The following is a 15,384-nucleotide window of genomic DNA, read 5'->3' on the forward strand; positions in this document are numbered from 1 at the left end:
ACTTTCTTCTATCTCTTGGGTCGTGCATCTTGTGGCTTTACACAACTTCTGTTAGTCTTTTCTTTTTGAGTAAAATCCCTTGGCGTAATGGTGATTCTGAAACCTTTGCAGCTTTTGTCTAATCCATCCACAGAACATGCTCCAGATCTTTGCATAACGTCTCCCACATGGACGGATGAACACCTAGGTCATACCTTTAGCTGATGTAGCGTTTTTAATGCTTCTTTTAAGGTATTGTGAAAGAAGTTGGGCTCAAGACATTGCCCAGTATTTAGTGAGAGTGCAGCTTTGTCAATAACTACCTCCTTAATGGGAACACGTGACTCAAGGTAACTTTTGAGACGTCTTTAGCACAAAGGTCCTTATGTAATCCTGAGTACTGATTTCTAGTAAAGGCATGTTTTGATCTAGAAATTGTGACTTAGATGAGCCACATTTTATAAGTAATCAATGTGAAGAATCCTGGAAGTTCCAAAGGATTTTTTGCAGCATATGAACATATGGTAAAAATGTGTAGTTTAAATGAGCTCATGTAGTATATTAAATTGTTCGGAAAGCAGAGATGTTTGCCAAAATGACTTTTATATAATTTGAATGCCAAAACGTATAATTTAAGATGTTGACAGTTCTCTTGCACCTCACCACTTTTATAAATAGGAGAGTTTCCCTTACAGCTAGGCTGCTGAAGACCTGACTTTTAGATTTGCTTACTCGCTCTAGCTTGACTTGTGTGTCACTCACCACTGGAAACAGCACATAAGACGGAAAACATTTGGACCCGAATGAAAGGTGATCAGCCCTCCCTTTTCTTTTCTCCTGTGTGTCTCTCTTTTTTCTCCCCCCCCCCCCCCCCCACCCCCCCTCTCTCGCTAGTTCCCTCTCCAGTCTCACTCTCTCTCTCCTTCCGTCTCCCCGAGCCCCGCGGGTCGCCTTACCCTGGGGTTTAGCCCCTAATCACCCACAGCTAGTGGGGAGGGAACCGGAGACTTCCAGCTGGCTGCCTCGTTATTGCAGACCCGAGGGACACACATACACACATTCCTGCACACACGAGCTAAAAACACACACACACACAACCTCATATATGCTTACCAAGGCATTTGCTGTTATCTCTTGGCATCTCTCCATCCACGGCCTCCCCCCCACAAGTCATTCCTGCCAAGGCCGCAGCCTCGCCACATAAACTGAATAACAGAGGGCGGCTTACCACAAAGGAGGCCCAAATCTCTGGCACGTCCACATCTCCAAACCAGTTTAAACTAGTCTTAAATGTTGACATCTCTAGCCTGTTAACCATACATCTATATTTGTATGTAAAATGCATGTGTCTGTCCTGACTGTTGGCGTCTAACAATCCTGCAGCCAGGACTCGAACAGAGTTCTAACACCAACCATCTTTTTCCTTTCAGGAGGGATCCATATGATTACCCCACCCACTCCAGACCTGTGCCAAGAGATTCCGGCCCCAACCACTATCAGGACGCTCCAGGTGCGAGTAACTCGGGCCGTTTGCCAATCCCTCAGTTGAGCACCCAGCAGCCGCTCAACAATCCCCGCTACCACCCCTCTTCCCAGGCAGGACAGCAGCACCGTGCTGCCTTAAGACAGGACGTCCCTCCGTCACCCTCCGCGGGTCAAAGAGGGCGCCAGTACTACGACACCGTAGGGAGAAGAGACGGATACCGGCAAGCCAGCCCCGGCCGCTACACCAGCCCAGAGAGAAACCCTGCCGTCAAGGAGCGTTACAACAGCCCCGACCGCTATCGCTACGGTGACGAAAGACAGCCTGACCCAAGACGGAAGAATCCCATGATAGGCGCGGTTTAAAACCGTGCAAATGCAAGTAACATAAAGAGAGCGTGTTTGTGAAACATATCAGCTGTCACCTGGGCCGCCAGTGTGCATCAGTGAAATTTTTGCCATATTGATTCATGTAATCAGAAGCTGTAATGCAAAAAAAAAAATAGGGCTTGTTTTTTTGAGAAAGGGAGATTTGTGTGTTGCGTGTTTGTTTCCAGCTGCGTGTATCTATTTGCTGGTGTGTCGCGGTGTATAAGAAGAGGACACAAGATTTTATGATGTCGAAATTAAATGAAGTTAAATATATTATATAGAGTAAACTCCGTGCCAAACGTATACAATCAAGTATATTGAAAGCTATGAAAGCAGAGCTGACTCGCATTTTGCACATGCTGATCAAGCTGAAGGAAATTAAAGAGGGATCACCTTGACCCGTCAGACTGCTCCAGCACAGAGAGACGGGAAGCTAAAGTGGACAAACAGGAAAAGGAAGTAACACCCCCTTCTTCTTGTCCTTGATGTTTAGTCGCTTGGACTTCCTTTACATTCTGCTAACACACTGCTTCGTCTGTTTGTTGTTTTTTGTTTTTTTGTATTTTTACCTTTCCTTATCTGGACGTGGCTTACTCCGTGCTCATTAACTGTGTAACTGAATTTGCATATAAGATAAGTGATATTTTTGTAGCGCTTCTAATAAAATGTATAAATCTCGATCTGCTGCAGGCTCTTATGGTAAGCTCCTTGTAACTCGTGGAAGACATTAATGAAACATTTTATCCTTTTAACATATCACCGCTAAGAGTCACTGCACTGAAAACGAATTGTGTCAATGGTGGTTTGATTTAAACTTGCTGTCAAATAAGTGCACAACTTCTTTTTTTTTTTTTTTTTTTTTTTTTTTTTTTTTTTTGTACAACTATTTTCCATTAAATATCTTGATAAATATTCTCAGGCTGTGCCACGTCATTTCATTTCATCACATTTCTGCTTCATTTCACCTGTTAGCTAGAGTACGCGTGTATGAAACACTCAGACTAAGACAACACCATGAGTCATGACTTTAAAAATTCATTATAATATCCAGCTTAATGTCTCTGAGCACAATCTCTAGATAAATTTGCCCTGTGAGATGACTGATAAGAGTAGCCAGCATTCCGATAATGACTAAATCATCTTCAACAATTAGAGGCAGGGAAATCTCCACTGGAAAATGATTACTGCCCAATTTGCTCTCAGAAATAAAGATGGCACTGATTGGTGAAATTAGACTTGAAATGGGGAATAATTAGTGTGGAGAAGGCTTTTTCTATCAGTTTAGGTTTAATTAGCATCGAGGCCCATAAGGACCGGGCCTCTCTGCGTTCCCCTGACCCTCTCCTGTCTGAACTGGAATAGACCTCCAAACAGACGAGCACAGGCAGATAAAAGCTGATCGATCCTTCTCTTTAAACCAGTTTTAAGCAAATTAACTATTTCCCAAAGATAGGAAACACGTAAGACTTCAGAGGAGATGCAGCCTGTCTGACTAAGTACTAGTATAAACAAATGCTTATTTTGACACATATCATATATAGTAAGAAATGCAGTGCTTGTCACAAACTAGAATAGATGAAAGCTGGATAAACAAGCAAGGGAACCACCAGCTGTCTGCTGAGCATCCTGTGATGACAAAACTGTCAGAAATTGTCCACAGTTTCTTCCTAATAGATCTACCTTGAACTAATCAAGCACAGGCAGGGGAAACTAGTGCATCTGTAATAGCCTATTTGATTACACAAGCTGTTATAGAAAAGTTTTAAGTGAGTCAGAGTAAGAAATCAAGTCCTCCAGAAGTCTCTTATGTTTTATACTCATAGTCCCCATAAAGGAGACACTTCTGCAGTAGCTGAAGGCGAACATGGTAAGATAAGCTCAACTCATCTTTAAAAAAATACAATTAAATTAAAGAACTGAGCGGACCTCTGTGTGATTAAAGCAGAAGGTTATAACCATTTAAAGCCACAATTAAACAGCAGACATGCAAACCTACACAACTGATTCACGTTTCTTAACTTCATGTATTTGTTTTCAGTATGTGAAAACCTAATGTTAATATCTGTAGGAGTATGGCTAACAGCTAAAATCATTAGCTAGCAGTATAGATAAACATGTTAGCTAAACCTCCTCACATGCTATATACAGGGTGGGCCATTTATATGGATACACCGTAATAACATGGGAATGGTTGGTGATATTAAAGTCCTGTTTGTGGCACATTAGTATATGTGAGGGGGCAAACTCCTCAAGATGGGTGGTGACCATGGTGGCCATTTAGAAGTCGGCCATCTTGGATACAACTTTTGTTTTTTCAATAGGAAGAGGGCCATGTGACACATCAAACTTATTGGTAATGTCACAAGAAAAACAATGGTGTGCTTGGCTTCAACGTAACTTTATTCTTTCATGAGTTATTTACAAGTTTCTGACCACTTATAAAATGTGCTGCCCATTGTGTTGGATTGTCAGTACAACCCTCTTCTCCCACTCTTCACACACTGATAGCAACACCGCAGGAGAAATGCCAGCTCAGGCATCCAGTATCCGTAGTTTCAAGTGCTGCACATCTCGTATCTTCACACCATAGACAATTGCCTTCAGATGACCTCAAAGATAAAAGTGTAAGGGGGTCAGATCGGGAGACCTTAGGGGCCATTCAACTGGCTCACGATGACCAATCCACTTTCCAGGAAACTGTTCATCTAGGAATGCTCGGACCTGGCACCCATAATGTGGTGGTGCACCATCTTGCTGGAAAAACTCAGGGAACGTGCCAGCTTCAGTGTATAAAGAGGGAAACACATCATCATGTAGCAATTTCAAATATCCAGTGGCCTTGAGGTTTCCATTGACGAAGAATGGACCCACTATCGTTGTACCCCATATACCACACCAAACCATCACTTTTGTTGTTCCAACAGTCTTGGAGGGATCCATCCAATGTGGGTTAGTGTCAGACCAATAGCGGTGGTTTTGTTTGTTAATTTCACCATTCACATAAAAGTTTGCCTCATCACTGAACAAAATCTTCTGCGTGAACTGAGGGTCCTGTTCCAATTTTTGTCTTGCCCATTCTGCAAATTCTGTTCGCCGATCTGGGTCATCCTCGTTGAGATGCTGCAGTAGCTGGAGTTTGTAAGGGTGCCATTTGTGAGTAGCTAATATCCGCAGAAGGGATGTTCGACTAATGCCACTCTCCAGTGACATGTGGCAAGTGCTACGCTGTGGGCTCTTGCTGAATGAAGCTAGGACAGCCACTGATGTTTCTTCATTAGTGACAGTTTTCTTGCATCCACATTTTTGCAAATCCAACACTGAACCAGTTTCACGAAACCTAGCAAGCAGTTTGCTAACTGTAGCATGGGAGATGGGTGGTCTCGTAGGGCAGCGGTCCCCAATCTTTTTTGCGCCACGGACCGGTTTATGCCCGACAATATTTTCATGGACCGGCCTTAAAGGTGTTGCGGATAAATAAAACAAAATAAAACTAGTACCGGTACCGAAAAAAGAAGATTTATTTATAACACACGTGAAAAGACCAAGGAAAACCGAGTAAACGATAAAAACGATAACAAAATAACGCTGAAAACCGATAAAAACCCTGAAAACTATACATTTCACATCTGAGCCTCAACTCTTGCGGCCCGGTACCAAACGACTCACGGACCGGTACCGGTCCGAGGCCCGGGGGTTGGGGACCGCTGTCGTAGGGTGTCTTGTATGGAAATCTGCTGCAATGACCCGGTTACTGTGTTCACCAGATATCAACACAATTTCGAACCGCTCCTCACGTGTTAACCTCTTCGACATGTCAATGGCTGTGAACAAAGAGAAACTTCTAAATAACTCATGAAAGAATAAAGTTACGTTGAAACCAAGCACACCATTGGTTTTTTTTTGTGACATTACCAGTAAGTTTGATGTGTCACATGGTCCTCTTCCTATTGAAAAAACAAAAGTTGTATCCAAGATATCCGACTTCTAAATGGCCACCATGGTCACCACCCATCTTGAGGAGTTTGCCCCTCACATATACTAATGTGCCACAAACAGGACTTTAATATCACCAACCATTCCCATGTTATTACGGTGTATCCAAATGGCCCACCCTGTACATTTAGCTTAAGGTATAGCTACAACAGTTTCAACTGCTAGCCACACTTTGGGTTAAAACAAAAGAGTCCCACTTTTTTTGTTTGCTATTTTAACATTTTTAACAGTTTACCTGTGCAAAAGTCTTGAGCCACTGGCTGAAATACTGCCCAAAATCATGGCGGACCCTCCACCATGTTCTACAGATGGCTCTAGACACTGTTGTACTGCACTCCTAACCTCGTGTTTATTGACAATGATTTGAATGTGAAAATGTCACATTTGGATTCATCACTCCGACAGACATGTTGCCGCTGATTTTCAGTCCAGTTTTTGTGTAATTCAGAATACATCAGCCTTTTTGTTTTGCAGTTTCCTTCCTTTAGTGACTAACTAAAGTGTCAGGTGCATCTCTCAGGTCCTGTGTCAGGTCTTTACTGGATTTTTTCCTGTTTCTTTCAGATACCGTTCCTGTGCTGTAAATGCAATTTTTGAGGCTTGCCACTTCTTTTGTCCTCGACTTGTACAGTTTCTTCAAGGACACACTGCACACTATGCCAAGATATGTCAAATATGTGGGTGATAGCTTTTTAAGAATCACTTGTTGTTGCAAAAGTAATATTTTATGTCTGTCAGACGTCATTATCTTTGGCATTTCATATATTCAACAAAAGAAATGAGAACAAATGTTTTTGTGACAGGCTGCTCGTAACAAAGTGCCTAAAGATACAAATTAAAACAGGTTCTTTGCCAAGTTGTCTGTTACTTGTAGACACAACGCTGGTTTATTCGTTGACTTTTGTGCCTTTTTTATGGTTGAAAGACTCAACAAACTAAAACACATTTCTGTTAAAGAAGTCAGGTACAAGGACTGGAGATAAAATGAGTGAAAAAGCAGCCAATATCCAAAGTAAAACTCTAAAAGACCTCCAGAAAACCTGAAGAGAGAGAAACACTCTTAAAAATTATAAGAAAGTCTGGCTCCTTGAAAGCAAAATATAAAGAAATGAAGGGTGGCTCAAGATTTTTGCACAGCACTATATGCTTACCTAACACTTTTATTTGTTCATTGTAGTGAAATTGTTAGAATTAACAGCTTAAATAGTTCTATAAAAGACAGATTAACTTTTAAAACAGTGAGCGTGAAGTTGTGAGCTAAAAGTATGAATTAACAGAAATGATTGGCTAAATATGGACAAATAAATTCTAAGCTAAACACAATAAATAAAGAACATGGACCTCATAAATAACTGTTAACAGGAGCGTTAAATGGTTAAAACGGTAAATCACAGTTATTGATAGGTGGTTGAGGTATTGCTAACCATAAGAGCCATGATAGTCTAAATGGGGAGCTGAAACTAGTCAGATCTGGTTTTAAATAAGCTTAAAAGACCACACTGAATGTAAGAGGCATTGATGAAGGGATTCCTGAGTGCATGTGACAGAGCTGTGGGTTTGTCAGATGAAAAAGGTTGGAAACCACTGGTTTACTTAATTAGCACTCGTATGTGTGTGTGTACTTATAAAGCACGTCTTTACCGTTATGAAAGGCATGCAGTTATAATTCCATGATGATAGTATAGTAATGGCACCGTGCCATGGTATTACAAGCATGAAACACTGTAAAAACCTCCCTTGGGTGGTCTGATGAGACATTCCGGTGTCTAAATGTGTCGATGGTGGAGCGTCAGCTAATGAAAATGCCTCATTTGTGGAGTGTTTTGGTAGATTATGAAACTTAGGAGCCAAATAGAGATAGGGCCCCCAAACATACTAAGAAGGAGATTATTTTATTAAGCGGTCACTGCTCATGGCTACGTAGGTGTGACCTGGCCAGAAAACTAGTTCGGCACACTAGCAGTGTGTCGATGGATGCTCAAGCCATGCTAGGTATGAAGGAACACTGGACTGAGCAGGAAGTCAAGACGGACCAACTGAACTGAGGAGGGGGGCTGAGGGTACATCTTTCACTACAGTGCTGTGATTGCAGCCATTGCCCAGCTCTCCATGAATGATACTCATGACCATCGATTAGCGGTCAGCCAAGACTGAAGAAGTCACCTGGATGACGCCAAGGAGCTCGTCTCCAACGCCTGCGTCCATATGAACAGAATCAACTTCCTGGTGTTTCCAAGTACGTTTGTTATAAAGCGGAGAGGTGGCAACAGCGAGCGCCGTGCCAAGATTTCCTGTGTCTCCTCTCATTCACACTGATGGTAACACAACTCACGGCACTTAAGCTGGCTTCGCTGTGCTTTAAAGAAACGCTGTAAACAGGCTCCTCCGAGTGCTTGTGGTCAGCTCGCTGCTGCCAAAGATAATAAACAACAGCAACTGATTATCCGTGAATTAATTGCATTTTAAGTCCATTAAACAAAAGCTTTGGAATCGCTGTCAGGAGCACTTGGCTCTAACACCCATCTTAGCAAAATTACTCTTCCGTCCGCAGCCACAGCCTTCCAGAGTGCCTCGGCCTTTGTTCATGGTCATCCACAAGGAGTGCTTTTAGTGCAGTCACGTGACACACCCTCCCTCTGACGGGCCGCGGTCATGGCCGTTGATTCGCTGACAGACGTATTTTTACGCCTCATATCAGCTCACGCCATGTAAAAAAGACGTTTTCCTCTCCCCGCTGCACGACCTCTGATTTCGAGAAAGGCCGTATCCTTCCTTAAGAGCTACTTATCTATTCTCTGCACCCACCCCTCCTTTTGTTGGCGATTCTTTCCCGACTTTAAAAAATAAAAATTCTCTCTCATCTTTTTCTCTGTTATGTGAGAAGGGGGTGGGGGTGTTTTGCGTGAATTAATCTGACACCTCGTAAGCCCACGTTTTTGTGGAACTAAAATAAAAAATAAAATAATGCAAACGCACATGCTGTTCCCCAGTCGATTGTCATGAACCGTGGGGTAGTGTGAGAATTCCCTGGTTATGTTCTCTTAGCATTACCTATTCTGCTGGTGCCCCTGTTGTACACCTTTGCTTGTTAGCATGTGTCAATCAAAAGGCGTGCTCTGGGGAGGGCAAAGTGGAGAGCTGAAGCAGTTATCTGTCTCCAACACAGCTCCCAAAAAAAAGACAGAGCAAAGTCGGCAGGAGGGGCTGAGATGGAGGGGATGTGAGTACGAGAGATGCTGGAGGACTAGTATAGAGGAGCATACACCCTCGCAACACAAGAATGAAGGTAAATGCCCGCGCTGACCTCGGCCTGCGCTCGCTGGCCCCTTTCATCCTCTTCATTAAAGGCACATTCCGCCATATTACCCCGCTGTCCTTCTGTCCTTCACCTGCTGCCATTCATTTCAATTCAGCCCTCGTTAAGGCATCACGGTCTCCGAACGGAGTGTAGTCGGAGCGGTCCGAGCGGATCCTCTCATTTAATTATACAGTTCATTAGAAAGGAGGCCCGCATCCCCACTCCACCTCCCCCCAGCTCTGAGGCAGACCATGGGAATAGCTGGTGGCTAATGTGCAGTTTAAATGGCCTAAATATGGAGATTGGTCGAGTTATGGATTACCGTTAACCGTTAGCCTGCCCTTCACCTACTTCATTCGCTTTTATGTCAGCCGTGTAGCCTTTTGATGCAGTATCACTCAAGTTGGAGTGTGCTCTTTCAGCCAGCGTGTTTGTTTGATATTGTTCATGAACTGTGAAATTGAATTTCCACACTTGGGCTGATATTGGAAATAATTTCATATCCCATGCAATATTCTTGCTCGGTTTCACCTTGCGCTGTGTTTAAGACATCCATTTTTGCCTAATGTGTCTTTCTGTGTTTTTCTCCTTCGTCTTCTTCTTTTGCAAAGTCGATTCTGCAACACCGTTAATTTGGACCATATTTACCCTGAAAGCAGTGTTGGCTCTCCTGGCTGCCTCTCTGTTCGCCCACACACCACAGCCGAGCCACCAACCACCATCTTTTACTCCAAAGCTGTCGTCATGGAAACGGGGCCGCCGCTCCTGGCACAGCAGCCCCCCCCCCCCCCCCCCCCTTTTTCCTGTGCTGATGACATCGTAGTAGCAACAATGAAAGGTTTGTACATCCCATTATTAAGAGGAGCAGGGGGTTTTTCCCCCCTCTTTTTCGCTTTTGGGGCAGGGTCACTGAGCACCTGAAACCTCACACAGTGTGAAATGCTTTATCAGAAACACTCAGGTTATTCTATTCTGCACCAACACTGGTACCACTTCAGCTAGACAAACCTGGCAGGAGAAAACATAAATACAAAGCTTTTGTCAGTAAGCTACATGCAGCATTTCTTCCTCTGCGTTTTGGGGATATAAATATATTTCCTATACTTGAAATCCAAAACACAGGCCTCAGTCAGTGAGTATGTTTCAAACCAGAAGATCCAAGACCAGCCTGAAACCACTGAATGGTCTCAACGTCTGTTTGCTGTGAGCTTGCACAAAGCAGCAACCTGTACGGCTGAGAGGTGAAGCCAAGGTGCAATTCCTCAAATGGCCACTTGAGGCTGTGATCAAAATCAAGTCATTCCCAGCAGACTCTAATGTTAAAACGGCCAACTTAACAGCAAAAACTAACATGTTTACAACCAGTTAGACATTTGGCCTCTGGAGCTAATTTCTCCTTCAAAACATCTGCGCTCAGGTTAATATTTACTTATTTGTTTGTTTTAATAAATCACCCAGTTAAGTTTTCTTTGAGATTAAAGTTGGAATTAATCGGGACATGGGCCCCTCGGACTCATCGGTGGGCTTCAACTCCACTAAAATGAATCTCCCGGTTTCCTTCCAAGGTACTTGTGGTCCAGTTTTCGTGAGTGACATTCACTTTGTAGGCTATCGTTGCACCTTGCTTAGCGAGTCAGCTAGTGTTAGCACGGCTCCATCACTTCAGTTCAAAAAGGATACTTTCTGTTTAAACAACAAAAAACAAGATGGCAATGCCACGAGGCGGTTTTATTCATCTTTTATGCATAGTTTATTGCTCCGGCCCGAATGCAGCAGAAACATTTTACTCTCAGGAAAAAGCTTTGCATTGTTTATTTTCTTTTTGGCTACGTAGCCTCGGAGCTGCTGGACTCTTTAACAGCAAACCCTCCAGAACTTTGTCTTCATTCATCTCTCCCAGCCTTCTCCACTTTCCTATCGCTCCGGTGATGAAAAACACCAAAGAGCCTTGTGGACTCTGGTGTTAACTTGGGGCTAGCAGTGTGGTTCGCCGGGTTGTGATGTGGCCAACAACAGCTGAAGTCCGTGACCCCTGGACCCCATCCATCAGGCTTTCATCACCAGCCCTGGCCTCTGACACACACAAAACTTCAGCCGGGGAGAGAAAGCACGCAACTGGGAAATGCATCAATGTCACTGAGACACTGGGAACAGTATTAGATTATATATATTCACTTTGTCCGGCACTCGACATGCATGCAAGTTATCATACACCAGTGCGGTTTTTGCTCTTGAATATAAAGTTATAAATGTTTCCAGAGAGGTCCCAGACTAAGCTGTCCATCATGTGCAAACTCCTCGTATATTAACCTCCTCTTCTGACACATTGTTTGCTTCCACTGCTGTCTCACACACACACACACACACACACACACACACACACACACACACACACACACACACACACACACACACACACACACACACACCTGCTCTGGGCTCAGGCATACACACAAACTGCCGTTATGGACACACAGAGCATCCATATCGTTTTGCCCTCACACACATGTTACCAATATGTGTGTGGCAGAGGCTCAGCTGACCGCCTGGCAGTCACTGTGAAATTGGCGCCCTTCTCATACAGATGCCAGGTGTTTTGCTTGGCAGCCAGGGGTGCCGGGGGTGAGCTTGTGTCAGGAGTGTTGGGTTGCCATGAACTGCAGGGAAAGGATGGGAGTAATATGTTATGGGTCCCTGTTAGTCCAGCCGCTCGGCTAAGATGGAGCGCTGCCAAGGCCGAGATGAGTTTACAGACTGCTTGGTTTCTGTAGGAGTTTGAAAACATATATTAAATTATGAGGCAACATTATTTTTCAATTAACCTTATTTTCTTGACTGATGCGCGTACGGGTGCCAAACATAACATCCCAGGCGCACCACTCAAGGCAGTTTTTGGCACTGAATAGCATTAACCTCCTGCACTGACATGTTTTTCTATTTTTGTTGTGCTGTAGGAATGAGAGCTCACCCCATACCATGAGCAGCCCTGCCAAAAAATTCTCATATGCTGCTCAAACACAGAGAATAAATCCAAGTTTGTAGTGAAAGCTGGAAAAGGCAACATTTTGGCAGTTTTGACATCTTAAGATTATTTTCTCCTGATACACCAAAAGGTGGCAGCTGTGGCTCTGGAGGATGAGCGGGTCATCGACCAAACTTTAGAGGTCTGCATGTTGACGTATACTTGGGCAAGATACTGAACCCTGGGTTGCCTCCATGCATCCATTGGCGAGTGAGTGCATCTGTGAATATTAGACAGTGTGTTACGGTATAGGGAAAAAAGGTCTTGTATGATTAGGTGAATAAGTCTTGTATTTAAGAGTGCTCAGCCTGAACAGAAAAGCACTGTATCCATTTATAATTTTACCAAGAATCAACATTTCCTGTAGTGATTTTACCTGAAACTAGTTTTGCTCTTTGCATGAAAAGATGTCATGTTGGGGCATTAAATATGAGGTTACCACTGCAAGGTAAATTAGCTTAAGGAGAAAACAAGGAACAGAAAGTGGAAGTGAAACTTACAAATGCTACTTGCAGGAATTCGAAACTCAGTCTGCTTATAGAACATTTACAATGTGGACCTTTTTGTTTTTTTGGAAACACTATATGTGAATAGGCTAAAAGTTTTAGCTAACCGATATTAGCATCAGACTTCCCTAGCTTATTACTTACATTGGGGCAGTTATTTTTTTTTTTAAGACTATTTCTTTAAATCTTAAATGTACAAATAAGGATTTTCTAGCAAAATGTGAGCAAATTTGCATTTCCCAGGACAGAAATACACTTACTGGCCACTTTATTAGTTACACTTGGTTGGACCTACTTTTGAATTCAGAACTGCCTTAAGTCTTCATGGCACAGATTCGACAAGGTGCTGAAAACATTCCTTGGAGGTGTTGGTCCATATTGACATGATAGCATCTCACAGCTGCTGCAGATTTGTTGACTGCACACCCATGATGTGACTCTCCTGTTCCACCACATCCCGAAGGTGTTTATTTGTACTGATAACTCCAGGCTAACAGGCTATGGTGTTTAAATGATGTTCAGTTAGTACTAAGGGGCCAAAAGTATGCCGATTAAATATCCTTCGCACCACTACACGAGCAGCAGCCAGAACTGTGAATACAAGGCAGGATGAATCCATGATTTCATGTCGGTTACACCAAATTCTGAACCTACCGCTCGAACGTCACACCAAAAATTGAAATTCATCAGTCAAAAAAACTGAAGCATCTATTCTGTTGTCCAGTTTTGATGAGCCTGTGTGAATTGTAGCCTCAGTTTCCTGTTCCTAGCTGATAGGAGTGACGCCTGGTGTGGTCGTCTGCTGCTGTAGCTCTTCTGCTTTAAGGTTTGATTTGTTGCATGATAACAGAGACACTCTTCTGCACACTTTGTTTGTAACAAATAGTTACTTGAGTTACTATCACCTTCCTGCCAGCTCAAAGCAGACGGGCCATTCTCTGAACTGGTTTTGCCACAACAAGAATACCAAGTTCAGTGTCACCAGAATCACATTTTTCACCATTCTTCATGCCAGAAACCAAAAACATCTTTCAACATGTTTTTAGGAATTAAAAGTCTTGTAAATGATTGATATATGAGCTAACTCCCTTTTTAAAAACCTGAAATGGAAAAATGGGGAAGATCTGGTGGACGTAATTGTTACCAAAGCGGAGATTGCTGCCTTGGAGTGTGAATCATTTTGAGAAAGCAGCTTCTGAAGCTATGTTTTGTGAAACACCATAGATTTTTATTAGGCTCCGTTGGAGTGTGAGTGTTAGGTTAGAAGCATTTAAACACTGGGGGGAAGACGCTTGTTTGGATGTGTGGGTGAATGAGGCTTGCAGCAAGACAGTGATTTGGATGCTCAGAGTAGAAATACACTATATGAGCACCAGACCATTTATTAAAAATCAACTTACCAAGCTGATTATTTATGCTAGAACATTAATTTTGTGCTGCCAAGTTGTGTGTTTTTTTCTAATGTGTATTTATATATACAAATACAAATACTAATAGACACAGCGCAGGAAACTGTATGTCCTGATCTGAACAAAGACACTTTATATCAGCAAAATAGCTTAAAATCTCATGACTAAACAGTGAAAAATGCTTACACGGATCATATTAAAGGACTTGTTGACTTGTTTCCAGCTGAACTGAGGGTTAAGACTCCAACCATGAACTGCAGCCTCGCTGGTTTACGTCTCTGTGTCACTCGTGTGCTGCCGTCTCCAAAATCAAGCCGTGTTGACGTTACCCCAAGTATTCATGAACTCATCCAGACTATACAGAACATGCAAACAACAAGCAAACCTTTCCCTGCTATGACTGCCCAAACTGGCTTTGATGCAAGGGGTTGTGCTTCTTTTCTATTCTCCATCGCCACGGCATGCAAAAACGATGAGCCTTTTGTATGTTTCATGCTATACAAATGTTTATTCCTGTTCTGCGTTGCATTGGCTCTTTATGTTGGCCATCTAAGTCACATCACCCTGTTTCCGTTTGAATCACTTCATTTTTTACCAAGTTTAATCTTTCACATCACGTGTCAGCTCACGCAGCTCTAAGAAGCAGACGGGTCATTTGATTTCCGGCCTCATCTTCATTTCGCAGAGATGGTCATTCCAGCGTGGATTAGATAAGGGTGAAGACAAAGTGGAGCCTCATTGGAAAGTCACTGTAGCAGCCAGCAGTGTAATCCATCCACGCATTCCTTCCAGAGAATGCCAAACAGCTCGCTGAAAATGAGCTGCCGACCTGACTCCATTAGATCTCTGCTCTGTCTCTCCACTTTCTATCTTTCAAAAACACACACACCTTGCACTGCAGAGAGTGACACACACACACACACACACACACACACACACACACACACACACACACACACACACACACACTCGCTCTCTGCGCCTGCCACCGGCTTCATTAGCACTAAGAAATGTCCTGCTCATTAAGGCGAGGCAATTAGTGGCTAATTGAGAAGCTTTTTGCAGTGAAGACAAACTTGCTTCCTTCTCTTGTTCCACATGCGTGTGTGTGTGTGTGTGTGTGTGTGTGTGTGTGTGTGTGTGTGTGTGTGTGTGTGTGTGTGTGCACTTCGACCAGTTGTTACATCTGGATTCCACCTCCAGCTTTTCTTGAGGCGGTTGTTCACCACAGAGCTGCTGCCTGAAGGAGATAAGGAGCAAAACACTGGGAGAAGTTTTTTGATGCAAGACTATGTTTATTTCAGGAAAGAATTTCCCATGGAT

The 15,384-nt window shown here is 43.2% G+C and overlaps 1 protein-coding gene across 4 annotated transcripts in view; it reads left to right on the plus strand.

Annotated features, from left to right (window-relative positions):
- pard3ba (par-3 family cell polarity regulator beta a) overlaps positions 1 to 2,690 on the plus strand; it is a 195,401-nt gene extending 192,711 nt beyond the window's left edge. For all 4 annotated transcript variants that reach the window (XM_004552659.3, XM_004552660.3, XM_076880078.1 and 1 more), the window contains one exon: positions 1,410 to 2,690. In XM_004552659.3, the coding sequence (XP_004552716.3) occupies positions 1,410 to 1,827 (418 nt within the window). In that variant the 3' untranslated portion in view covers positions 1,828 to 2,690. The remainder of the gene's footprint in view (positions 1 to 1,409) is intronic.
- Positions 2,691 to 15,384: the final 12,694 nt, after the last annotated feature.

The sequence above is a fragment of the Maylandia zebra genome, linkage group LG23 (genome assembly GCF_041146795.1).
Source record: "Maylandia zebra isolate NMK-2024a linkage group LG23, Mzebra_GT3a, whole genome shotgun sequence".
In the NCBI taxonomy this organism is placed as follows: Eukaryota; Metazoa; Chordata; class Actinopteri; order Cichliformes; family Cichlidae; genus Maylandia; species Maylandia zebra.